The 27,458-nt window shown below is 37.7% G+C and overlaps 1 protein-coding gene across 7 annotated transcripts in view; it reads left to right on the top strand.

Moving 5' to 3' along the window:
• The window catches only part of LOC116635429 (cytochrome b5 reductase 4), an 88,935-nt gene that overhangs the window by 15,083 nt on the left and 46,394 nt on the right, over window positions 1-27,458 (top strand). For all 7 annotated transcript variants that reach the window (XM_032409357.1, XM_032409356.1, XM_032409351.1 and 4 more), the window contains exons 3-4: window positions 15,268-15,368; window positions 19,310-19,391. In XM_032409357.1, the coding sequence (XP_032265248.1) occupies window positions 15,268-15,368; window positions 19,310-19,391 (183 nt within the window). The remainder of the gene's footprint in view (window positions 1-15,267; window positions 15,369-19,309; window positions 19,392-27,458) is intronic.

The raw sequence follows: 27,458 nt of genomic DNA, 5'->3' as shown, positions 1-27,458 counted from the left end.
TCCTGGGATCGAGCCCTACATCAAGCTCTCTGCTCAGCAAGGAGCCCGCTTCTCCCTCTCCCTCTGCGCCTACCCCCACTCGTGTTCTCTCTCACTCGCTCTGCTCTCTGTCTCAAATAAATAAATAAATCTTAAAAAAAAAAAAGAAGAAAATCTTGGTAAATTGAGTCCGAGAAGTAGTATTTAGTCCTATTATATTTCTAGTCCAGCTTCCTAGATTTCTAGATATATTTACAGTAAACGTTTTTTAAATTTTACTTTGTAGGATGGTAGTGTAAATTTTTGTGCATACAGTCAATCCTCATTATTCATGAATTGCAAATTTGCAAATTTGCCTACTCACTAAAATTGCTTTATAACCCCAGAAATCAATACTCAACAGTGCTTTCATAGTCCTTTGCAGACATGAGCAGCGCAGGGAAGAATGTGTTTGGCCCAAGCACACATTCCTACTTGAGGTTAACAAGGCGATGCTCTGCCTTCCGATTTCTGCTCTCATACATGTAAAGATGTGTCTTTCTTGAGGTCTTTTTAGTGCCATGTTTTTCATATTTTGTGCTTTTTGTTGGTGTTTTGGTTTAAAGTGGCCCCCAAGCATAGTGCCTCACAGAGAAAATATGTATGTTAGATAAGCTTTGTTCCGGCACGAGTTCAGTGCTGTTGGCTGTGAATTAAACGCTCATGAAGCAGCAATACATATTGACTAAGGTGTCTTTAAACAGAAATACACCTTAAGCACCACGGTTATGTATTATTTGACAAAAATGTGACCAGAGGCTTACAGGAACCTAACGCTGCCTTTTCCCCAAGGAGCAATGGTTCAGTATTTGCTAATTCAGTGTTCACAGTGACTTTGGAGAACATAACTGCTGGGAGAAAAGAGAATCGACTAGGCTGTTTTTTATTTATACTCCAGAAATAAAGTAAGTTTTATACTTTTTGGGTTAGATTCAAGTCCACCAAGAACAGAGCTGATTTTTCCAACAGTAAGCTCTTTTCTTTAGGTCCCCTTAGCTCCTTGCTTCACTTTTATTTTGAGAAACTGCAATATTATTTGTCTCTAGCAGAGAAACTTTTTTCTTCTAAGAACAGCTTTTCAAATTTGGGACTAACTTTTTAATTTATAATGAAATGTATTGTCATAGCTGTGCAGGGTGTATCTGAACAATAATGTACTATTATCACAGGTAGCTCAGCTCTTCTGTACACAGTCCACTTTGTGTATGGTCCTCATTACTTCTCGGCAGCAGATTTCTGAACACCTCTCTTCTGCTATTGCTTGCTTGCTTAGGAAATACAAATCAACATTTTTTTACAGCTACATTTCCCCTTACTCACTCATTTCTAATCTGATCTGTAGGTTTTCACATTGCCTGTTTTCCGCTCTGAAATGCAGATAATCTCATCCTTGTCGATTTTATTCATTCTATCCTGCTGACATCCAAGACGATTTGCTTTTACTGTCATTATCTCCTAAATTGTCAATCTTTTCCTTGCTTTTGTTGTTTTTAAGTTTTCTTCTTTCTGTCCCTCCCTCTCATCCACTAAAAATTCGGTAGAGGAAGAGAACGGGTGGTTTTGGGGCCTCATCTGACCCACAGGGGTTTTGTTTGGTTGACACAGCATTTTACAAACTTCAGCCAATGTTTTGAAATTTTTTTCTTTGTGGGAATGTTTTTGATAATAAATTTAATTTTAAAAAAAGGTACAGGCTTTTCAAATTTTCTTTTGTTCTTATGCCAATTTTTGCAAGTTATGTTTTTTCAGTGAATTTGTTCATTTTAATCTCAGTTATTGACCATATTGATATAAAGTTGTTTACAACATTCCCTTATTACATCTTTAGTGTCTTTAGGTTCTATAGTGATATACCCTGTTGCAGTCCAGATACTGCTAATTTTTGGCTTCTTTTTTTTTTCTTGATCAGTCTTACTAGAAGTTTATCAATTTTATTAACTTTTGTTTTTGATTTTTGTTGCTTGTCCATTTTCTATTTCATTAATTTCTACTCCTATCATAGTTAGGAAGGTGCTTATTTTAAGACTCTTTTTCCTGCAGTATTGGCATCAATATATTTATGGCGATAATTTGTAGTCACTCTTGTTATATTCTTGAATTACCCCATTCTAAGCTTTTAAGCTTAAACTATTACAGTATACTTTCTCCTGTTTTATTATATTCAACTCTGGATTGAATCCTGTTTAGCATTTGTGTGTTATTCATTTTGAGTGCCATACGTAAATTAATTCATTAAGAAATTACCATGGGGTGCCTATTACTTGTAGTTCTTTTTTATGTTAATTAACAATCATATAGGATATCCTTCTGGGACAGTTTTTATTTCTAGTAATTTAATGAAACATAGCTTTTGTTTTTTTTGTTACCCGTGTGTAGTTGTCATTCATAAAAAATAGAGAAGATAGTTTTGAACTTTTCCTCTATCTTGGTTCACTCATTTAATCAATATTTCTTATCATGTACTCTCCCAGGTTCTGGGGATAACATGGAAATATAAAACAGAGATGGCTTTTGATTTTAGGGAATTTACAATACAGTGGGGAGCACAAAGCATTAATCAGGTCTGACAGGTATTGTGAAGGAGAGGTATGCTGTGCTGAGTGAGGACTACAGAGATGGAGCTGAGATCTGAAAGCTAAACAAGAGTTAACTAGGCGAAGAGGAATGGGAATGGCACTCTAGGCTCTGGGAAGAAGCACGTGCAGAGGCTGGGTGGTGTGATTGTGTGAGAGAGAGATCACATGCACATGTGGAGGTGTTCACCATGAGTAGAAGGTGCTTAAAGTTAGTGATTTCTGTTTTCTTTCTTCTCTCCTCTTGTATTAGAAAGACACTTTTTGTTTTTTTTAAGATTTTATTTATTTATTTGAGAGAGAATGAGAGCATGAGCAGGGTTAGGGGCAGAGGGAGAAGCAGACTCTCCGCGGAGCAGGGAGCCTGATGCGGTACTTGATCCCAGGACCTGAGCCAAAGGCAGATGCTTAACCCTCTGAGCCACCCAGACACCCAAGACACGTTCTTTTCAAAGATTACTCTTTCTAAGATATTTTCTTAACTATGGCTCATCTCTGTGTGTGCTCTTGCCAGTCCTCTCCAGCCTCCTCATGACCTTGGGCAGTTGCCCATCCAGCACTATTTAACACCCTTCAGTTCTTTGCTTTCTTTCTGCCAACAGTTTCTTCCTTTAACCTCCTCATGACTTTGGCCCTCTTGGACTGTGTTTCTTCCCCTGGGCTTTCTTCCTTAGCACTTGGTGTTGGACTTCTGTTAGAACAGCTATAACATTTTTTGGCCATTTTTAATATTTTTCCTATTTAAATTGAGTTTGGGGATACTAATATACTGCTTCTCTCCCTACCCCTAGCTTCCAGCACAGGGCGTGGCTCCTGGTTAGTGTTCAGTAAATGTACCTCGAATCATTTGTATATTTTGATATGTGTAGGAGTTTTAAACCATGGTATTGTTTTATTATTTCACAGAATAGTAACCAGTTGAGAAACTTGATATTTGATGTTTCCAGATTATTGGCCCCTGGAGTTCCTTAATCAGTTTGAAACTTTGTTATTTCTGGATAGTTTTCTTATATAGATTCATGGTCCATTATTGAGTTTTGAGCCCCACTTTAAAATGTATTAGTATTTCCATTAAACTCCTTTTTATAGTTTCTGTTTCTGTGATGATATTTCCTCTCTGTTAAATGTCATCCACATTTTCTGCTAGATTTTTTAAAGATATTAATTATAGGGGCGCCTGGGTGGCTCAGTCGTTAAGCGTCTGCATTTGGCTCAGGTCGTGATTTCAGGGTCCTGGGGATCGAGCCCAGCATCGGGCTCCCTGCTCCACAAGAAGCCTGCTTCTCCCTCTCCCACTCCCCCTGCTTGTGTTCCCTCTCTCGCTGTCTCTCTGTCAAATAAATAAATAAAAATCTATAAAAAAAAGATATTATAGTTATTTTAGTATCCCTGTATAATAGTTCTAACATATACACCATCTTCAAGTCTGGTTGTGTTGTTTTTTATTGTTTTTCTCTCTTGACAATGGGTTTTTTGTCTTTTTTTTTTCAGTGTGACTTGTAATGTTTGATTGAATGTCACATATTGCATAAGGTGCACAGTAAAACCTGAGGTATTTACACTTAGAAACGAGTACACTTTTTCTGGCAGACAATTAGATTGAGTCAGTCTGGGTAGTAGTTGAGCTGGTTTTGGGGTGTATTGTTGCTCTTGTTACCATCAGTATACCTCAGACGTCAAACTCCTCCCACAGTGGGTTGCTGCTAACTTGTTTGTGTGGGTCCCGCAGCGGTAGAGGATTTTCTCCTTGTTCCTGTTGCACTCTTAGCTGACAGCTTGACTTACATAGCTGTGTAGAGTCTCCTTCCATGCTCCCAGCTGCTCTTGCTGGTTACTTGGTGCAAGACTTGTGGTGGAGGCAGAAGGGGTTTTGCAATTTTCCTGTTTGAGCCTCAGTCTCAGGGGGCTCCTGTGAACTTGAGCCCCAGAGGCTGAACTTTTTCAGGGCTTGTGTCACTTCCCCAGTGGAAATTATCTTCTGCCTCATCCTCAGTGCAAGATCTAGAATGCCAGCAGGTTTTTTGTCTCTCCCCAACCTCCTCCCCTCCTGACAGTGGAGCTTTGCCTTGCCCTGCTTCTCTTCCAGCACTAGAAGAGCTCTATTTTGTATCAGCACAGAGTGTGGGCATGAGTGGGCTTTCTGTCCCTCCCCCAGTGTTGATCTTGCATTTGCCTGGTGTCAGACCAGAGTGAAGGAGGATGTGTGTTTCCTTCCCTTTCCAGCAGCAGCTAACTTCTGCCTGGTATCAATGCCGGAACTCAAGAATGAGAGGCTTTACTGTACCTTCCCAAGCAAACGGACAACTTTTGCTGCACGTGAGGGTTCAGTCTGAAGCACGGATGAATTTCTTGCTTCTGCCCCACCAGTAGCTGATAATCACCTTGGGTTTGGGCAGTCTGAAAGTGTGCATAGACTTCTTGGTACTCCTGCTTTACCCTCATATCTTGGAGCAGGCATTATACACCAGTATCAGCAATATTACTTTCTCAGCTCTGCCCTGCTTGTACTTCTCATGAGCATCTCTTGAGGTGGGAAACTGAAAAAGCAATTTGTGAGTGGGTACAGAATCCTGTGTCTGAGGCCTTCAGGGTTCTAAATTGGCATGAGTGCACATTTGGCCCTTAAAGAGTGTTAAAACTTCAGTTCTTTTATAGTGATGTCTCTTTTTCCCGTGCTCTATCAAAGATGAAACAATTCATGAGTCTCACCTCCTCAGAGGGGCTAATCACTCTGGAGTTTAGATTATTGGTTGCCTTATGACCTCACTTTCCAGATGGGCTCAAAAACTTATGGTTTTTATGGATTGTCTGGCTTTTTCTTTTTTTTGGTTTTATTTTTAAAACATTTTATTTATTTGAGAGAAACAGAGAGAGCACAACCAGGGAGAGGGACAGAGGGAGAGGGACAAGCAGACTCCCTGCTGACCGCAGAGCCCGATGTGGGGCTCGAGGTGGGGCCCATCCCAGGACCCTGAGATCATGACCTGAGCCAAAGTTAGACACATAACCAACTGAGCCACCCAGGCACCCCTGGCTTTTTCTTTTTGTTAAGGGTAGGAACAAATATTTTTTGTGGTTTTCTACTTCTGAAGTTCATTATTATATCTTGGAGCTAATCTTTGCAGCTGACTTATTTTGGAAAATAAATAATCCAAAGCACAAGGACATACTTGCTCCCCCTTCCCCCAAGTAATTAATAGCAAGGCAGTCAAGTGCTGGTTGGTAGCTGTCACTGGTAGACCTAAGGCATAGGCAGACAGAGGGAAATGATCCCATGGAATAGGGATAACTAATCTTTTAGAGAGAGGGTGTCTTGCTTAATATTGATATAAATTGTAAATCCACTTTAACTATATAGTAAATGTGGCTGTTGCTAATGATGTTTTGTTATTGTTCTCCCTAGGAGAGGTTTGTGATTTTTTTTCAAAATATTTAGAGTGTAACTGATTCCTCAGGCTGTTGGTTAATTTTTAATGCTTTTACTGATCAATTTCCTTTTAAATCAATTTCCTAGTTAAATGTCAGGGCTGTTTTTCCTAATACTAATGTCACATAAGATGATCTTTGATAATTATGCCCTGTTGATGTTCTGAAGTGCACAGAGGCCTTTATCACATCCTATTTAAATTTTCCCATGCAGACTGAGGCATTCAGTTCAGATTGTCTTGGCTCTTTTGTAAATTGGACTCACCATCATTGAGGTAGTTTGGTGGAGTTAGAAGCTCCAAGTTGTATTCACGACAGTTGTTACCTCGCTCTTTTCTAGTTTCTCTGAGGCAGTGCTGGTCTCATTTTTCATCTTTTTCTTTTTAAAATTGTGCACCAGAGGTTGGCAATTTAAGTTGCTTAGATACTAATCTTAATTTTAGAGGCTTTCTTCAAATGTCTGTCCTTTTATTTTGAGAGTGATGGACCAGAGAGCTAAATGGAAGCTCTGTGTGTGGGCAGAACTCTTTTATGCATTGGTTTGGCTGCGCTGGCAGGTGTCCCCAACCGACTGTATGCAAGTCTTTTGGGCTGGAATCCTCCCCATCATCTGCAAATAAGTGTTCTGAGGGTTATTTAGGAAATGGGAGCTGCTGGGATGGTGGTGGTAGGAGGTGGATCTTAACGTTTTGACATGTAAGCTTTTGCTTCTGGATTTTAGTTCAAGCCTCTCCCCACTCCCAAGTGTGTTTCCTTTGGTATAATGTTTCTCTGGTTCATCCTCTCTAGAGAATAAGCCTGCACTTCCTGCAGGGTTGGGAAGGGGCTGGTTGCTTGGTAGTGTAGGATGGGGGAGGGGATTTAAGGCTCATATTGCTGCTTCAATTGAATTCAAGATCTTCCTGCCCCCTAACTTCAGAACTACCTGGAATCTCTGATTCTTACACTTTGGGCGGGGTGGGGGTGGAGGGGATGGGTTCTCTTGCACACACTGGGTTTTTATAGGTTCCCCTCCAGCTTTCACAGGGTCTATTTCACCTTTCTTCATTCTGCTAAGAATGTTCACTCATCCATTTGGCTTTCAGGCTTCCAGAACTTTATTGCTGTCGTCTCTTCTTCTGATTTCTGTGTCTTTTTGGTTTTATGTGTTATTTATCTTTTACAGTCATTTTAGAAACTTTTCAGGAGTATAAGAGACGAATGCTTTTAATCCTGAAATTCTAAGGTACTCTTACTGTCCAGCACTTAGTTGGGTATAGGATTAACTCAAGTAAACTGGTTAAAGTTAAGTATATATACTAGATATCCCTAGAACAATTACTTTAAAAATAATGCGAGGAGGTATAGCTAAAAAGTCAATAGATAAAATGAAATTCTAAAAATATTTTGTTAACCCAAAAGAAGGCAGGGAGAGAGGAATAGAGAGACACAGATAGAAAACTTGGAAGAAGAAAAAGAAAATTTGAGGGTAAGGATGAAGACTAGATAAAATGGTAGCTCTAAATTCAGCCACATCAATAATTAAGTGTAAATGGACCAGTCATTTGAATTGAAAGATACAGATTGTGTGATTGTGCATCAGGACCTAACTACATGATGGTTATAAGGAAGAGATACACTGTATTTATTTGTTTTCGTTTGTTTATTTTGCAGTGTTTTATATAATTATTTGTCTTTGGTTTTACATTTCCAGTCAAAACATTGGTTTCCAAAGTTACTTAGGTCGATTCCTTTTCTTTGTTTCTTTTTTCTAAAATTGAAGTATAATTACATACAGTGGTATATTAGTTTCAGTTGTATAATATAATGATTCAGCAATTCTATACAGTATTCACTGCTCAACACTGTATGTGTACTCTTAATCCCCTTTATCTAATTCACCCATCCCCCAATCCACCTCCTCTCTGGCAACCACCAATTTATTCTCTGTATTTAAGAGTCAGGGTTGCTTTGTGGTTTTTTTTTGCCTCTTTTTTTTCTTTCTTTGTTCATTTGTTTTGTTTCTTAAATTCCACATATGAGTGAAATCATATGGTATTTGTCTGTCTGATTTATTTCACTTAGCATAATACCCTCTAGGTTCATCCATGTTTTTGCAAATGGCAAGATCTCATTCTTTTTTTTGTGGATGACTAATATGCCAATATGTATATATACCACATCTTTATCCATTCATTAGTCGATGGACACTTGGGTTGCTTCCATATCTTGGCTATTGTAAATAATGCTGTAATAAAGGTAGGGGTGTACATGTCTTTTCAAATTAGTGTTTTTGTTTTCTTTGGGTAGATACCCAGTAGTGGAATTACTGGATTATATGGTATTTCTACTTTTAATTTTTTTTGAGGAACCTTCCTACTGTTTTCCAGAGTGGCTACACCAATTTGTATTCCCACCAACAGTGCATGAGGGTTCCTTTTTTTCCACATCCTTGCCAACACTTGTTATTTCTTGTGTTTTTGATTTTAGCCATTCTGACAGGTGTGAGGTGATTTCTTATTGTAGTTTCGATTTGATATTTGCATTTTTCTGATGACGAGTGATGTTGAGCATGTTTTCATGTGTCTGTTGGCCATTTGTGTGTCTTTGTAGAAATGTCTATTTAGGTGCTCTGTAGAAGGGATACACTTTAAATATAAATACACAGATAGGATGAAAGTATATGTGTAAGAAAATGTATACTATCTAGACAGTAAGTATAACAAGGTTGGCCTATATTAATATTAGATAAAGTATATTACCAAAGACAAAGAATCTTATTAGAGATAAAGACATTTCATAATGTTAAAAGAGTCAGTTCACTATGAAGACTGTTTATGCTTTATAACAAAGCTTCAAAATACATGAAGCAAACATTCATAGTATTGAAAGGTAGAATTAAAATCCACAGTTATTGTTGCATGTTTTAACACCCTGTCTCAGCAGTTGATAGAAGTAGATAAATATCAGTAGACTTAAAATTAATGTGCTATTTCTTTACTGAACACAAGATGGCAAAGTGGTCACAGTCCTTGCAAAAATGGACCTGTACATTTGAATACAGTAAAATATGCTATGATTTTATTGTGTGTACACACCTTTTTCCTTCATTGATTTTAGAGCCAACAAAATGAACAGTAGTGAATAGTGAAATAAATAGGAATACTACAATGTAGTTGCATAATACTTGATGTGTACATGATAGGCATTAAATAAATTGTTGTTGAGTGAATATAATGTGGGGCTTTAGAGTTAAATTTCTGTTTGAATTTTAAACAAAAATTAATTTTGAATCTGATTATAAAAATTGTATAAAACTACAAAAATTTGAGTACAAAAAATACTTATAGCAATAGTTGTCAAACTTTTTTGGCTTTAAGATCTCTTTACTCTTGTAAAAATTATTGTTGACCCCAAGGAGCTTTTGTTTATGATGGTTTTATCTATTGATGTTTTTGCCTTTCAGAAATAGAAATTATGAAATTTGAAGAGGCAGCTCTTTCTGCCCACAGGTCCTGTCGCTGTGCTTTAATAAAACCAAGATTTTATTTATTTATTTATTTGAGAGTGAGAGAGAGAGCGCACGAGCATGTGAGTAGGAGGAGGGAGAATATCCCAAGCCAACTCCATGCTGAGTGTGGAGCCTGATTTGGGGCTTGATCTCATGACCCTGCAATCATGACCTGAGCTGAAATCAAGAGTATGATGTTCGGGGCCCCTGGGCGGCTCAGTCGTTAAGCATCTGCCTTCAGCTGAGGTCATGATCCCGGGATCCTGGGATCAAGCCCCGCATCGGGCTACCTGCTCTGCGGGAAGCCTGCTTCTCCCTCTCCCACTCCCCCTGCTTGTGTTCCCTCTCTTGCTGTGTCTCTCTGTCAAATAAAAATAAATAAAAAATCTTAAAAAAAAAAAAAGTCTGATGTTCAACTGACTAAGCCACCCAGGTGCCCCAATAAAACCACCTTAAAAAAAAAAAAAGACATTAAAGAATATTTTTAAATTAACTTTAAAATAAAAACAATAAACTCACCATATGTTATCACAAATAATAGATATTTTTTATGAAAAATAACTGTATTTTCCAAACCAAAAATTAGAGAAGTGGCATTGTTTTACATTTTGGCAAATATCTTTTTTTATATATATATTTTTTAATTTATTTATTCAACAGAGAGAGAGAGAGAAGCGAGAGAGGGAATACAAGCAGGGGGAGTGGGAGAGGGAGAAGCAGGCTTCCCACTGAGCAGGGAGCCCGATGCGGGGCTCGATCCCAGGACCCTGGGATCATGACCTGAGCTGAAGGCAGCCGCTTAACGACTGAGCCACCCAGGCGCCCCTTGGCAAATATCTTTAAAGTGTGACTTCATAGGTGACAGTTGTATGCTTGTGTCACCTTCTGCACTTCATACACTTGTGGAAGAAAGATTTTTAAAAAGGCAGATGACATCTTGTTAGTATTACTACAAAAATGTTTTGGCCTTGGACCACCCACCAAAAGACTTTTAAGCTCCCTCAGGAAGCTCTGGATCATGCTTTGACAATCTCTGACATAAAATAGAACAAAGAAAATGACAAATTATCAATGCGTGTGTGGCCTCAAACCATGGGGATGCAGTTCACTCCTTATCAGTGGGCTGTTACAGTTCACATGTAGTTACTTAACCTGAAAAATTGTGGGAGCCTCATCTGGGAGATAGATTACTAGGTATAAATGTCACTTGAGGCTTACATTGTGGTGTCAGATGTAGAGCTGGGGTTGAGAATGACTTGGAGTTTACTGCAATCCAGTTGTGAGTTCAGTTATCTGAGATAAGTGATTCAGGTTCTGTGGTTGGGAAAAGGCTTTTTCTGTCTATGGGAAGTTGGAGTGGTGACTGAAAAAGAGTGCTCTGAAATTGGAAGCTTCCCACATTGCTGCTGGGAATAGAAAACATTCTGGCAGTTCCTCAAAAGGTTAAACATAAATTGTATATGACCCAGCAGATTTACTTCTATGTATAGACTCAAAATAAATAAAAATATATGTCCACACAAAAATGTGTACATGAATGTTCACAGCAGCATTATTCCTAATAATCCCAAAGTGGAAACAACTTAAATGTCAATAAACTGACGAACAGATAAACAACGTGTGCTCTATCCACGCATGGAATATTACTCAGCCATAAAAAGGAATGATGTATTGACACATGCTACAACATGGATGAACCTTGAAAATATTATACTCAGTGAAAGAAGGCAAATAAAGGACCCTATATCGTATGCTTCCATTTATATGAAATGCCCCTAATTTGCTAGTCTCAAGAGACAGAACATACATTCGTGGTAACTTAGGGCTGCAGAGGATGGTAGGAATGTTGCCTGAAGAAGGTTTTTGCAGATTGTTAAATCATACTATCTGTCGTGTGGTCAGTGACCCCTATACAGGGACTCGTGTTCCTCACAATATCAACATCAAAAACTCAAAGGGGCTTTTTCCTTTTTAAAGAAGTAAGGCGTCTCCTTTTGTTTGTTTGTTTCTTTTTAACACTTTTTAAGATCAGATAATGCAACCAGTGTTAGTAGTGTCTCTTTTTAGCCTTGGCTTCTAGGGAATTCAGGATGACATTTAATGCTCAGTCATAGTAACATTGTTAGTTGGGTTAGGCGACTGGTATATTTTCTTTTGCACGTTTTGTTGTGGGTTTTTAAAATTTTTACACACAAATATTTTGTTGTAAGATGCCTTAGTCTTTAGCAGTAGCAGTTAGGGTTTAAATTACAACAAATATAAAAAGTATATGTGAAAAACTAGGGGCAGCATTTACGAAGATGGAGAAGAGTTCTTTGTGTGTAAAATGGCAACATTAGTTTTTAGGTATAAAAATGATATTGATCCTTGAACTAAGTCTTTAAATAAGCAGTGAGCTCCTAGACGCTGGTACTCTTCAAGCAGATGCTGGATGATGGTCTGTCTGTAGATCTTAGAGAGGTAAGTCCTGTACTGGATCAGAAATCAGACTAAAAATTGCCTTTAGAGTTCTCCCAGTCTTAAGACGCTATCATTCAGTGATTGAATTGGCAGTATAAGTTTCTGATGATACAAAGCACTAAGTGGTAATTTTAAATTGAGTAATTTTTATTCTAAGAACTTATTTGAGAGCTCAGAGTTCCAGACATATAACATAAGAGATAATTTAGTTTGGAAATACTAGAACAGGTACTACCAGTACATTACATAAAGAACTCAGTGTAGCTGTTGTTCTGAATGTGTGCTTTCAGTTGCACTGCAGCTCAGCTAGGATGAATTAGCTAAAATATGTACCCCTGAATATTGCTAGGGCATTTAAAAAATGTTGTCTTTAAACATTAGAGTAGATGTTCCTAATAAAACTGTTGTATTTTAATTTAATAAGTTGTTCTTATTTATTTATTTATTTATTTTTTCAGTTACACTGAGATATAATTGACATATAACACTTTATAAGTTCAGGGTGTATAACGTTATGATTGGTATGTCTGTATATTGTAAAATTAACTTGCTTTTCTTAACAGTACTCAGTCAATCCTTGTATCTACTCCTGGTCAGAATTTAAAAAAAAAAAAATATCAGGATGGGTAGGTAAGATGGGTGGATGGGTGGATGGATAGATAGAGTGATTGACTAATCAGTAGATATTCTCCCTAACTGCCCCCTCTGCAACTGAAGGTGACCCATGTAAATGATCTAAAGCACCAGTTGGGCTGTGACCAGAGGATCTTGGTCACAGCAGTTTTGTGCCATTCAAGGTTGGTGTTTTATGAATCTCTTCCTGCCCATTTTTGTTCTTAATGTCATTATTAGGATTTAGGTTTTACAGAATTCATTAATAGCCTAACATTAAGTTGAGATTATGTCTGTGGGTCCCTAAATACCATGTATTTATATTTAATGGGCAATCGGTTGTACAAATCTGTGATACTTGAGCAACTAGAGCTGTAGGAAGAAGTTAATTGTGTCATTGCAAAATTTAGAAAGATGCAAGCAAAATTAGTTTCAAAAACCAGGTGGTAAGAATCCGTGGAAGGCTCTAGGCTAGAGATTACTGTCTAAAAACCATGTATAGTACAAGTAGGATACAATGAAGCATGAAAGAAAAGCATAAAGTTAGGTTCTTTGCATTTGTTTTCTTCTGCCACATTCAAGTTTTAGTTTTAGGAAATGCTTTTGAAAAGGGAAAAGGAAGGAGATAAGATAGAGGAAGAAAAAGAGAGAAGAAAGAGCCTCTGCACCAGAGGAAAAACATCAGTTGCATTTTGGGAGCTGGGTTTATGTCTCATAATTAACAAGTTACTAAAACTGCCAAGTGTGGTTGGATCTAACATTTCTTGGACTGAGACACTTACAGTCTCAATTCCTTACAGTGGGGGATTTTATAGGCATTCCTAGTTTTGTCCATTTGAAGAGCATGGAAGCTGTTCAGGTCTGGAGTGAGAATATGAGAGGATAAGGGTCAATCTAAAGGGTTGAGAGGTCGAAGAGAACACATGTGGGATGTTCTAGGCTTTATATGCTGATTATGGATAACTGGCAAAGCTCCCTGTTTATCTTTCTGCCAGTTGCTGAAATATGAAATTCTATCACAGAAGGTTCATGATTGTGTGTTGTAAGTTTCATGTTCTTGAGAAACTCCAGTTGAGGTTTGGTGGCCAAGCAGGTTTGGAATTCCAAGTAAGGCATTCTATCTTAAAAACAAAAACAAAAACAAAACCCAAAAAAACAACCTATTGGGAATAATTCTGACTCTAATCATTACCTCTGGCATTTGTGGTCTGTGGATTTTAAGCATTAAACAATAGGAAAAATTCCTTCCAAATTTGGTAGAGAAGGTGGATAGGGAAGAGAAAGGAGAGAACTCCACCAGTCGTTTTGTTCGTTTTTTTTCCCTCAGACTTACTTGGAGGACTGCTAAAAGAGATTTTGTGAATTTACTTCTTTTTGTTGCCTAAATTGCTTTTAAGCCATCTTATAAAGAAATCTACCTGGTTGGTTAGTCTCTAAAATTAAACTTGTGGAAAAACTATACAATACCTTTTTGGGCCTGAAATCCAGTCTCTTCTTTCCTCCCAAGATTATCATATAGGATGAAAATTTTAAGTTACCTAAAGTTATTTAAATTCATGGAAGTCATAACATAAGGAGAGAATAGTCAGGATATAAGAAAACCAGGTGATCTCATTGTACCTTGAGGTGTCTTCAGGGCTGGATTTGTCTATTGTCTAGTTTTCAAGTAAAGGATTAAAAAGCAATTCATTTCCTTGGGAAGGCTATTCATTGAGCAAATTTTCCTCCATTTGTTGTTCCCTATTCTTTTTTTTTTTTAAATAAAGATATATTTAAATGTATGAACAGATGAGATACATGTTTGGAGAAGATAAAAGGATTATTAAGATCTCAGCAAGAATCTTTGTTCCTTGGACAACTGCAGAGAAGGATTGTGCTTGCTTTCTCAGGGCATGCCTCAGTGGCCCAGTCACCCTTGCTTGCCCAGCAGTCGCTGAGATGATCAGACACATGGGTGACGGTTTGATTCTTTTTCATCAGATTTTCCTACCAGGGCAGTAGAGGGTGATGGAGTAGAGAGAGAGAACTTTTAAAAATCATGAACAGTGTTTCATTATTTGTGTTAAGGAGGCAGTTCGCTCTAGGTTTTTCGGATATCTGCCCATCTTACAAACAGAAACACTCACTGTCTTTGTTCTGGACAGTCTTTTCAGGGATGCTGGCATAGTAAACCACCTTGGGTAGTAGAACTCGAGACTCCCTCTGGAGTAAAGGACAGGCTTGCCTACTGTTTGGTATAATAAAGATGATGTCTCCCCCCAGAACAAAGGGCACCCACCCACTTCCTGCCTACTCTAAAAACTTCGGCTTGCCTATACTCGGAGTTCTCCTCCTGTCATACAGCACAGTAGTGCACAGGTAGTATGTGGCCCTCTTCACATAGGTCTGTAGGAATCGGGGTTCAGGGAACTCATGCAAATGCTGATATTGTAGCTACTGCTAGTGATATGAGTACTAAATTATCCTTTGCGTCTGACGTTTTCTGCCCAGGACCCATGAAACTGGCGGGCTAACTTGTTTGCTTGTGAGTCTGATGAAATCTGAGAGCCTTGATGTACTTAATACTTTGAAATAATAAATGATTTGTTAAATAGGAGGTATTTGAAAAGATTTATTGGAGCTTACATTTCTAGTTTGTACAACTTTTAAGAAGTTCATTTAGGATATTATTTGCCCTTGCTTTGATAGGGTTTGTTTATAATGTCAGCCCATATATGGAGTATCATCCTGGTGGAGAAGACGAACTAATGAGAGCAGCAGGATCCGATGGCACTGACCTCTTTGATCAGGTAAGGTGGTGAAGGTAATCATGAGTATTACAGTGGAAGAGTTCTCTTAGATTTAGCAGTGTGATAGTTGTAGTCAAAAAAGAAAATAGCTGTACAAATTTCACATGTGTTGGCTTGAATTTTGAAATGTAGGAAGATGCTCATAAGTAACAACTGTTTGTTTAATTTGCCTTTGAATTATTTCACTGTAATTTTAGAGCTGGTTTCAAATCTGTATCTGGGCATCTACTGTCAAGTGCTTGCTGTCTCCTCTGCTGACAGCTGTTTACTCAGTTTTGATTGATTCTGATGATGATGATGATGATTGGGTCATGGGAGGCAGTAACAATTAGAAGAAAGAACAAGACACTTAGCTTCTCTGTGCTTAGTTTTTTCTTGTTTGGGAATGTTAAATAACCGGCCTGTCTTGCTATACTGAATCTGCATATCATGTAGAAAGTTAGATGATTAGTGAATAGAAAAATCTATTTTTCCTAGAGTGGTAGCAGAGATTTTATATGTATATTTCAAAAGATATTTAAATTAGTCATCTTTCCCCTTATATTTCCCCTTACATTTACTAAAAACAAACATTAGCTCTTGTACTACTTAAAAGTTACATAGAGTATCTTAACTACTATCAATAGGCTGAACTGTTATTTTGAAACAACAATCTTGAGAAGAACAGAAATTTGCCTTTGTCTCACATATGCTTTATTTTGTATTTTAGTGATGATGATCCATGTTGTGGTACGGGGATTTTAATACCATTTGAGATAGTGGAATGAGATTGGGTTATTTTTAGAGTTGACTTCTTTTTTTTTTTTCTTTAAGATTATTTATTAGAGCACGAGTGGGCAGAGGGGCAGAGGGAGAGAATCCTCAAGCAGACTCTGTGCTGAGCACGGAGCCCAACGTGCTCCATCTCACGACCCTGAGATCACGACCTGAGCTGAAACCAAGAGTCAGATGCTCAACCGACTGAGCCACCCAGGTGCCCCGAGTTGACTCCTGAACAAATATAATTTGATTTCTGTTCCTCCTACCTTCTCATTTATTTTAGGATTTATTTTTTGACCAGGTTGCCAGAAATACAGTTTATTTTATATTTAAATGTACTGAGGTGCATCTGCTTAAATAGCAGAATCCCATTTGCTGTTAATGTTCTTCGTGGGTTGGAAGAAAGTCATGTTTGGCCATTGGTCATAATAGCATTCTCCTGGGGAGGTTCTTATTGCTTATTTAAGGCAAATTCCCATTGTCATTTGGTATTTGTTATTATCTAGCAATGCAAGCTAAATAGAAAAGTTTGGGAATATTTGTGTGAAAAATTGTCTGCCATACTTTTTTCTTTTATCTATTCTGTAACCTAGATTTTACTGGAAACTCTTCTTGTGGAAGAGTATATTCAGCCTCAGGAGGTTACAGAGGTGATCTCAGGGTCATGAGGTTATATGGACCTTATTTAAGTAAACCTTATTTAAGTTTTGGAGAAGTCACAAGAACTGCTATGTTGTTAAATTCTTTAGCAGTTTAAACAGTATGTTAGTTACCAGATTGCTGCATTCCCCTTGGCTTTAACAGGACCAGTGATGTTTATTTAAGACTTTTACTTACCACAGAAGTAAACAACTTTATATTCTAGAAACTGTGGGGAAGCTTCTATCTTTAAATATTTGAGAATTTATTCAGGGCTAGTATTTGAGTTGTACAAAGAATATTAAGTAATCTTTTTACTGTCAGATTTCTGTCTCTACTTTGGATCCTGCTTCTGACCTCTTGTTTTTTATTTCCAAATGCTGTTGGGCAATTTGATTACCCATAGGCACTTCAACTTGTTTTGCCTTCAAATAATATCAACTCATCTTCTTCCCTTTTATTCCTCCTCTGTTTCCTGTTTCTGGTAATGGGGACTTGAAGCCACTTGAGTAATCTTTGCCTTCCTCATTGTGCACCAGTATCCAGTCACTGGTGAAATCCCTTGATGCGGTCTTTAAACATTACATCCTTTTCTCTCTTCCCACTGCCTTAGATGAAGTCATTATCACCTTCTCTGGCCCTGCTATTTTAATACTGCCCTGATACTTTTGCCTTTAGTACCAATGTAAATAACATGACAGCTGGATGAGTATTGTTTAAGACAGTCATCTTAGCACCTTGTTCTACAACTCTTTAGAGGCGCACCATTGACAGTGGGATAAATTGAAAGTCCTTAGCATGGCCTTTGAGGCCTTAAAAGACTGTATTAAGGCAAATATTTTCAACATGCATTTTGCTTTGAGCGAACTGAAGTGCTTTGAGCAAGTGCTTCCATGATTAACAAACCTCATACTTTTGCCTCCTTGAGTATCTTTCTCCTTCATTTATCTATATAATTCTACCCAACGCTATAGCCCCAGGGATATTGCTTTACATATCATTGGATGTTCCATAAATATTTGGTAAATGGGATTTACCAATTTCTGTTAATAAATGAGTGCCCATTTATAATTACATATTATGTATTTGCTATTTCAGTATATATTTATTTACTTAGGAGCATACACAAAGATTCTCGTGTCAGTATTATTTGACCTGATTATTTATTTTACTGATGGTCTAATATTTTATTGAATAATATATTAGTTTTCCTTTACTGGTCTTTTACATTTGGACATCTAGATTATTTCCAATATTTTGCTAATATAAATAGTGCTATGATGAATATCCTGGTATCTGCATCTTTCTGTATGTGTGAGTATTTTCTCAGGTAAATTCATGAATTACTCAGTGAAAGAGCTGCATATTTTTAGGCTTTTAATGTATATTGAGAAGGTGTCTCCAGAGGATATTTAAATTTAATTCCTACCGGTGAGTCTGGCAACAAAAACTGTCAGTTGTTTTCCTTGAAGTGACAGTCTCAATCTGTTCATTTTCATGAAAATGTCTGTCAGATACCCAAGTCTGAATAACCAGTTTGTTTATCAGTCTTTTTTTTCTTTTACATATAAAGAGCCTTCTGAGACAAAAGCTCACTTCAGTTTGCAAATCAAGTAATTACCCTGGTTGTTGCCTATGTGGCTCAGGTGGTTAAGCATCTGCCTTCAGCTCAGGTCATGATCCCAGGGTCCTGGGATTGAGTCCCATGTTGGGCTCCCTGCTGAGCGGGAGCCAGCTCTTCCCTCTGCCTGCCGCGCTCCCCCCCCGCCCCGCTTGTGCTCTGTCTCACTCTCAAATAAAATCTTTAAACAAAAAAAATAATTACCTTGGTGTTTTTCCTCAAGGTGACCATCTTACTTTGCAGCAGAAATGTTTTTGAAAACATTTACACAGCACGTAAACAAGACCTACACTCAAGCATTGAGGTTTAAGAAAATTAATTGTTTTCTTCTACTTCATGAAAGATATTCTTTTTTTTTTTTTTTTTTTAAAGTAGGCTCCACGTGAAGCGTGGAGCCCAATGCAGGGCTTGAACTCTTGACCCTGAGATCAAGAGTCAGATGCTCAACTGACTGAGCCATCCAGGTGCCTCTTCATGAAGGATATTCTTAAATGAAACCAATCCCCCCTGACCTCCATGGATATGTGATGGTGAAGAATACTAAGATTGAGACTGCTGCCTTGATTCGTGCCAACATGCAAGCAGTTTCACCCACCATTGCTTTTTCCACATCAGTGCAAGTGTCAACATCGGTGAAAAAGGCAAATAACATCTCAGTATTATTATGAGACTAATTGAGACCTCATGGATATCTGAAAGGCTGTCAAGAACCTCCAGAGGTCTGTAGACAACACTTAGAGAACATTGTTCTAAAGAATCCCTATGTATGCTGCCTTCCTGTCACTCCCTTATTGGCTAATTGAATCTACTTCTTAGTTTTTTCAGAGCACTATAAGAATGGTTAGTTTTGCTGCGACTAAAATTAGAGCATCTCATGGAGTTAGAGTCATGTTGCTTTTCTTTCATTTATATCCTGTACTAGGTTCATCGTTGGGTGAATTACGAATCCATGCTGAAAGAATGCCTGGTTGGCAGAATGGCCATTAAGCCTGCTGTTCCTAAAGGTAAGTGGTGCCGGTGCTAACCCACAGTGACCTGTGACACGCATGTACTTTTTTTTTACTTAGATTTCAACAGAGAGATTTAAATAAATCACTGTATTGTTCTTATTTTTCACTGGCCTCTTGGTCTAGCCCTGTAAAGATTTTACTTTAGTTCTTTAGAATGAAGCAATGACATTACCTTAAAATTTTGACATGTTTTGAGGGAACACCCATAGTGTGAGGAATGAGCATTATGGAAGTGAACCAACTTTATTTACTCCTTATATAGTTTTCATTAGTCTTTTATTCTGTCATTATATAGATCAGCCAGAACGTTTGGTTAGAGTTGACTTTTAGACTAGTTTTTTAGAATTTCTCTTTGAATATGCAATATATTCACATGACTCAAAAATCAGAAGATATAACAACTTATACAGTGAAATTTTTCCTTCCAGCTTTGTCTCCCATTTGCCTTGAACCTTCTCCCTCCTTTAGTATGGAAAACCCATGTTCTGATTTTAAGGTACTTTTAAAATACACTGATTTCTTCCCCTTACCTTGTGACCTGACTCTATAATCTGTATGGTGTTGGAGGTCACCTCTTTACCTCCTAAGCTTATTTCAGAAGAGCACCCTCTGAAAATTTTAGGTTTCGCAATTCTTTACTATGGAAGGAATGGTAGTCATTTCTTTTGAATAACTCCTGACTTTGATACTCAAATTAGGAATAAATTGGCTTGTTTGACCTGAGTCAAACAAATTAGTTCAGTGAGTTTTGTAATTCAAGGCTTTGTTGCCAGAGGCCTCCATCAGCAGTAGGGAAATAGCACAGGCATACCTAGACTTGAACCCTAGCTCCATGGCCTATTGGCCATGCCTTCTTTGGGCCAGTTTCTACCTTTGAGCCTCAGTTTTAATCTGTACAGTGATACGTAGGGTTAAGAACTAACATGAATAAAGTTCCTTTCACTGTGACTGTAATAGATCCTCAAAAAGGATTATTTTTTTTCTTCCCATTGTTACAGAACAAAAAAGCAATATGTGTATATACCAAAAGCATACTAGTCTGACCTTTAGTGTGTAGAAATTCTTGTAAACCCATTTACTTTGTAAAGCAGTTCCTTTCTCCTTTTAATTGACTGCGAAGTTCACTGATTCACTGCCAACAGGAGACATGATGTTAACTGTAGTTTCTAAATGACTACTTTTACCTCATCCTGACTGTTGTTTATCTCATTTACATAATCTGGTACTAGCGGTCGTGTGTTCTTCTGTGTTACCATTCAGGGTAATCAGAAAGTATGGCAGGCTCCTTAGGCTTTTAGTCCACAGGAGACATGAAGTTAGTAAAAGGACTTTTCTGGTTTCCTTCCTCCTTTCTGGAAATGGAAGACAGATCATCCTCAAAATGCTTCACCAATACAACAAATACCATTTAAAATAAGCAGATTAGTTCAAAAAGAAATCTCCAGATATTTCCCCATACAAAAAGGGTAAGTAGAAGCAGCAATCCAGGGTGATAAGCTACCTCTGTTTCCCTCCAGCAGTTATCTAGATATTAGGAACTTAAGAGCCACACTGGAATTTTAATGGTCACACGGGATGAAAGACCAGATCGTGGGTCTGTAAAGGCAGGGAGTTGGAACTGAGACTGCTGCCTATGGCTTGGACTCTTGGAGGTCTAGATCAGTGAATGGGAAAGCAAAAAAAAAAAAAAAAAAAAGTCCAACAACAAGGAAGATATTAGGTTATCTTGTTCTTTATCTTAGGTTCTCTGACCTTGTTTATGAGGTGATGGGGGAGAGGAAAGAGAGACTTCCTCTGAGAATTTGTAACCACAGCCCTGCCTACATGAGAACTGGGAATTCAAATATATTCCACCTTTGTGGTCTCAGAAACCTCAAACCAAAAAATAAAATGGCCTCTCATTAGTGGTTTCCCAGGCTGTTTGGCAGAGGTAGATACAGATTTTTAATGGTGAAACACACTTTCAACCTAAAACCCTCAAGATTTCCACAGGTACACATCAGATAATTATTAGTACACACTAAAAAATTAGACAACATGAGGAAGCAGGTCAGCAGAAAAGAGCAGATTTTCACCCCCAGGACTTCATTATTCATATACAGAATAAAAATAATTATATTTGCAATATATTTCAAAGAATTATCTTTAAAAGAAATGTATTAGTAACAAGTAAAAAGCAAGATTAAAAATAATCATATTGAATTAAAAAAAATAAAAACAAATAGAACTTCTAGAAATGAAAAATAGAGCTGCTGAAAACTACATAGCACAAATAGCCAAAGAGCTCAGTGAACTGCAAGATTGAGCAGCAGAAATTATACAGAATGTGGCATAGAGAAATAAAAGGGTAGACAAATAGTCACGAGACGCGGGGGATCTGACACTTGTAATCAGATTTCCAGAAATAAGTGGTAGTGAGAAGGAGGAAGAGGCAACATGTGAAGGGATAGTGGCTAAGAATTTTCCAGATGTCATTGATGTCATAAATCCTCAAATTCAGCTAGTTCAGCAATTCCAAACAAGATAAATAAAAAGAAATCCATGCATAGACTCTTTGTAGTAAAACTGCAGAACACTAAAGACAATGAGGAGATACCGAAACAGCCGCGAGAGACAGATGTGCCAACAAAGCAGTGCCTGCTGAATTGAATGCTAACTCGTTTAATTTATTAGCTGTTACTGCTTATTTACCAGAACAACAGTAGAAGCCAGAAAACAATAGAACAGTATCCTAAAAATGCTGAGAGAAAATAATTGGCAACTTAAAATCATCCAGTAACAATGAGGATAAAATATAGGTAGTTAAGACAAGGAAGAAAAATAAAACAACAACCATGAAACCAAAATCAGGAGGGTTTGAGCGGTCTAGGAAATAGGCTTTCTAATTAAATCCTAATCAGAAAGAAGTGAAAACTGTAATGAGTGTTCTCTCTCCTCCTCCTCCTCCTGGCTCAGGGGAGTGCAAACACATTTCTTACTGAGAAAGAGATATGGAGTCAGGTATTATGTATTCGTAAATCAAAAGTTTCCTTTTAACACTGTCCCCAGCCCTGATGCTGATTACTGAGGCAGCAGAGGACCTACAGAAAGAGGACACTAACATGGGCTCAAGTCCCATCTCTGCCACTCATAAGCTGTTACGTTCTTTGGCATCAGTGAACAGATCTGAACGTTTTTCCTTGACAGTAAAATGGGGCTTAAGCACGAAACATCCTAACGTCCTTGTGAGGATTCAGGGAAGTCCTGTTTGCGGAGCACCTAGCGCAGGAGAAGCTGCGGGCCCAGAGATGCTGGAGATAGTGGTTGCTGCTATCCTAGCTCCCTTCGCCCCTCCACTCCTGCAGGACTGAGGCTGCTTACCTTTTCTAGTCCTTTTTTTGTATCCCTACAGTTACTAGGTATAAGCTAGCATGGACTGGTGTGTTTCACCTGAAAGATGGTTCGGTTTCTGTGAAAACCAAAGTGTTCTCATTCCTGTTGCCATGGCATAAGAGCTGAGGGCTGTGAATCTGTGTTTCGCTATAAAGCCCTTTTGGAGCATCCGGGTTTTGCTAGGGCGAGGCCAGAAGCAGGTACTGATGAGACAACTTGCAAAGCATTAGGAAGCAGACAAGAATTTCACAAATCAGGAAGATGTTAACTGCAAGTAAGGGGATCAGGTTTGTTTGTTTTTTAACAGTAGAGACTTAAGATGTACCAAGATGCAGTTTGAACTCCAGGCTAACCAGCAGGAGTAGAGCATATAAAAAGGGACAGAGTAACTAAAGAGAAAGATCTAATGTGTCAGAAATAAGGAATGTTCATGATAATTAAGGTGAAGTACCATTTTAATGTAAGGACCGCTTGTGCCTTTGGGCAGGGATTGATCATTGAACTCAGCTGGCCTTATTGATGGAAACTACTAGATTGGGATAACTGTGTAGTTGTCCAAACTGGGGCAGTTCTGAGTATGCAAGGAGGCTCTGTTCATAATTGTGCTGGATGACAGGGGATAAACTGTGACTCTGGCAAACCAGAGCATGTGTTCACACTGCAAGTAGAACTTGCAACTTCTAGATGAGATGGGGACAGAGGATGAAAACAGATGAAGTAGGAGTAGAGAGTGAAGCCAGAGATGAGGTGGGAACAGTAGGTGGAGAGAGACTATTGCCGGCATGAGGATTTGTGGGGGGGGAGATGGGGTGACAGGGGCTACACCGAAGAGGAATTTTATGCATGGGCTTCTTTCAGTACAAGATCCCTGGCACCCTCTTTTAGGTAGGTGGCCTGCCAGACCCCAAAGCAAGGGAATCCAGAATCCAGGCATTTTATGGGCATCCCTACAGTTGGGCAGTTCTGGAAGAAAAGTTTTCAGTTTATCTGGTGGTTTCTAGTGTAGCAGTGGCGAAATGCATATGCAGGAGCTAACAGCATCAGAATATAAAGCATAATACTAGTGGGGGCGCCTGGGGGGCTCAGTCGGTTAAGTGTCTGCCTTTGGCCCAGGTCATGGTCCCAGGGTCCTGGGATCAAGTCCTGCATCGGGCTCAGCAGGGAGCCTGCTTCTCCCTCTGCTTCTGCCTCCCCCCCTCCCCCCGTCTCTCTCATTAATAAATTAATAAAATCTTTAAAAAAAACCAAACGCAATACTAGTGGATCCTTATCAAGGGAAGAATCTGGTTTTTTTTTAATAATCCTTTGTTTAAAAAGCATTATGGTTTGTATTGTGCTTTAGAAAGATATCAATAATGAATAAAAGGAGAAACTTTGCTTGCAAAGGTAAAGCTTCAGTTCTTGATTACTTATTTATGTGGAACACTTCATTCTCTGGCAAAGATGAAAAATGTTCTTGCTTTTTGCCCTTATTTTAATCCTTTGCTGCCATTATTGTAGACACACACCACCTGTGGTTCTTGAATGCTAGAATGCGCCTCCTCCAAATATAGATGTGTTAAAAGTGTAAAATACTGCATTTCAAGACTTAGTTGAAAAAAAAGAATGTAAAATGTCTCATAAATTTTACATTGATTACATGTTGAAATGATAATGTTCTGGATATATTGTGTTAAGTAGAAATATATTATTAGAATTAATTTAACCTGTTCCTTTTTATTTTGTTAATGTGGTTATTAGAGAATTTAAAATTATGCTTGTGGCTTGCATTATATTTCTTTTGGGCAGCACTGTTCTAGACCATAAGTATACTTTAAAAAATTTTAATGGAAGTCATATTTTAAAAATAGTCATATTGCCAATGGCATAGGGCAGTGTCAGAAATGTTTCTTCTTAATTTCTCATTACTTTATCATGGTTTCTAATACTTTTATGTTTTTCATTTTCACACCCACTCACTCAAGCAGTTACTGACTATAAAGCACTTGGAACCATAGATCAGTAGACTACTTAGAGATGAAAGAGGATTTAGAAGCTGTTCTAACACCTTCACTTTAAAAGTGAAGCTACTATATGTTAACTAATTGGAATTTTTCCCCCTCCCATCCCCCCCCCTTTTTTTTAGCTACCCGGAATTTCAATAGAAAGTTGAAACAAAAAAAATTTTTTTTAATTTTAAATAAAAATAAAAGTGAAGATACTGAGGTTTATATGTATATGTACCTTACTTAAAAGCTATAGTTATTCAACTGGAGAATCCTGCCATTTAAAGAACTCATGGATGCTTCTTTTTTGTAAGGCAGAGAATCACCTCATAAAAGTTACCCACTTTTGCGCATATATATATATATATATATTTATATTTATATTTACATATGCCAATATTTATATATGCCAAAATCAACAGGGGTTGATTTTGCTCCTCAAGAGAGCAATGTCTGGAGACATTTTCGTTGTCGCAACTAAACTAGATGCTACTTGCATTCTAGTGGGTAGAGGAGAGGACAGTGATGCTCTGAATATCCTACAGTGCACAGGATAGACCCCCACAACAGAGAATTATCCACCCCAAAATTATCCAGCAGAGCGCACAGGATAGACCCCCACAACGGAGAATTATCCAGCCCAAAATTATCTAACCCAAAATCCAGAGAAGAGAAAATAAGAAGAGAAGATGAGGTTTGTAGCTTCATGATAAATGTAAAACATTCAAATATAAATGCTCAGCATTTGTCTTCCTAGAATGCTTTTCTTCAGGGCCTTGTGACAAATGCCTGCATGTTTTCAAAACACAGCTAAAATATTACCTCCTCAATGGAGTCCTTTCAAATTCCTTCCAAGTAGAGATACCCTTCTCTATGCTTCTATACCTAACCTTCTACATACCTCTTTTAAAGCATTATCATATTGTGTGTATTCAAAAGAACGTATCAACATTTCATTTTTAATTCTGTTTATTTAATTTATTTGAATAAATAATGCATTCACATGATTCAAGCATGAAAAGTGCCCTTGTCATACTTGTCTCCCATCTACTTGTTTACCCTCCCCTACACACACAAAGGTAACCATGTTACTACTCTCATTATGAATCTTTCCAAATTTATGGGTAATTTTAGTAATTCAGTAAGCAAACTGAATATATATTTGTATTTTCCTAACTTTTTATCAAAATGGGTTCGTATTCTACCAATATCTCTATTAAGATGCTGATCAATAAATATTTATTAAAAGAAGGAGCATACTGGTAAAACAGGATTTTTCTTTCTTTATCCCAGAGGGGTCCTCCCTGGCTCCACTCAACAGAGGTAATCTAGATTGGGGTCACAATGAAAAATTCTCATCCACTCTCTTACCAAAAAAGAGTAGAGTGTAGTCTATAAATTGCAGTGCTAGTTTTCAAAATGACTCCGATCTCTCCAGAAAGCAGAAATTCTTACCAGAGTAATGCAGTTTAACCAACATTGTGAGAAAACACAAAATCTTCTGGCCATGGAGCACGCTAAAATGATGGGATTAATTATCGAGATGGAATATCAGATTTCTTGTCAGTCTCATGTGACTAACATGATTCAGATGTAAATGTGCTTAATAACACAAAATTGCCTCTTATTTCTATGTCTCAGTTTTTTTAAAAGAGTTGCAAAAGACTAGTAGAGTTTTTAAATGTAATTTAGATTGTTTAAGTAGATTTCTTCCTACTGGTAATTGTTGTATAAAAAAAAAAAAAGATTCAGGGAAAAAATTACCTATTTGGTAGGATCCAGAAAGTTCTGACAGGTTCAATCAATTCACATCAGGCAGAAGGTAAGTCATATAAGATAAATGTACACTTCCCCCTAGAAACAAATTACCTGGGGCAGTTTTTCAAAATCAGTGATCCTCTTAGATGAAAACAAATTGTTTTACTTGATAAATGAGATTCCTCAAACTGCCAACTATGTGGTGCACTGAAAATAGATTTAATTTACTTCTATCTGTGAGTTTGTTGTTTGTTCTAAGATAAAACAATCACAACTGCAGTAGGAAAGACAGATGAAACACTGATGAAAGTAAGTGATCAAGCAGGGACATTGATGATCCCTTGCGAACTGTAATGACTAGATTTTTACTTGGCACTTGATAAACAAAGCTCATTTTGAGGTATAATTTAAATGATTTTTAGGTCTTTCGTCTTTTGGAAGTATTAACAATAGCAATGGCATAGTAAGAAATATGATGCTGAGTTTCAGAAGATGAAGTCCAATCTTGGCTTTGTTCCTGAAGAGCTATGGGTTTCATTCAAGTCCTTGACCTCTGGTTTTCAGTCTTAAATGAGGGGATCAGATCCAAATTATCAGATAATTTGCTGTATGTGGTTAAGATCCCTTTCAGCTATGAAATTATTTCAGTAAAATAAAGAAAATAAAAACAGTAGTCATCTGGCTTCCTAAATCATGATTATTTTATGATAGTTGGGTGAAATGGAGGTAATTATGAGATCTCTGATTGATTGAAAATCAGAACATAAAAAATTTGAAAGCTTTCATTTAAGTAGTTTAGTTTCTTTTTCTGTGAAACAAGTTCACCTTAACAATTGATATCTGTCAGTTTATTATTTGGTTATTTTGTTGGCTTGTCATTCTTTCTTTCTTTTTTTTTTTTTTTTAACTCTGTTAACTTGCTGAGGGTTTTATTTTGACCATATGG

The sequence above is a fragment of the Phoca vitulina genome, unplaced genomic scaffold (assembly GCF_004348235.1).
Source record: "Phoca vitulina isolate PV1807 unplaced genomic scaffold, GSC_HSeal_1.0 scaffold11, whole genome shotgun sequence".
Classification (NCBI taxonomy): Eukaryota; Metazoa; Chordata; class Mammalia; order Carnivora; family Phocidae; genus Phoca; species Phoca vitulina.
The sequence above is the reverse complement of the archived record's forward strand: the minus strand, read 5'-3'. Positions and strand labels throughout refer to the sequence as shown.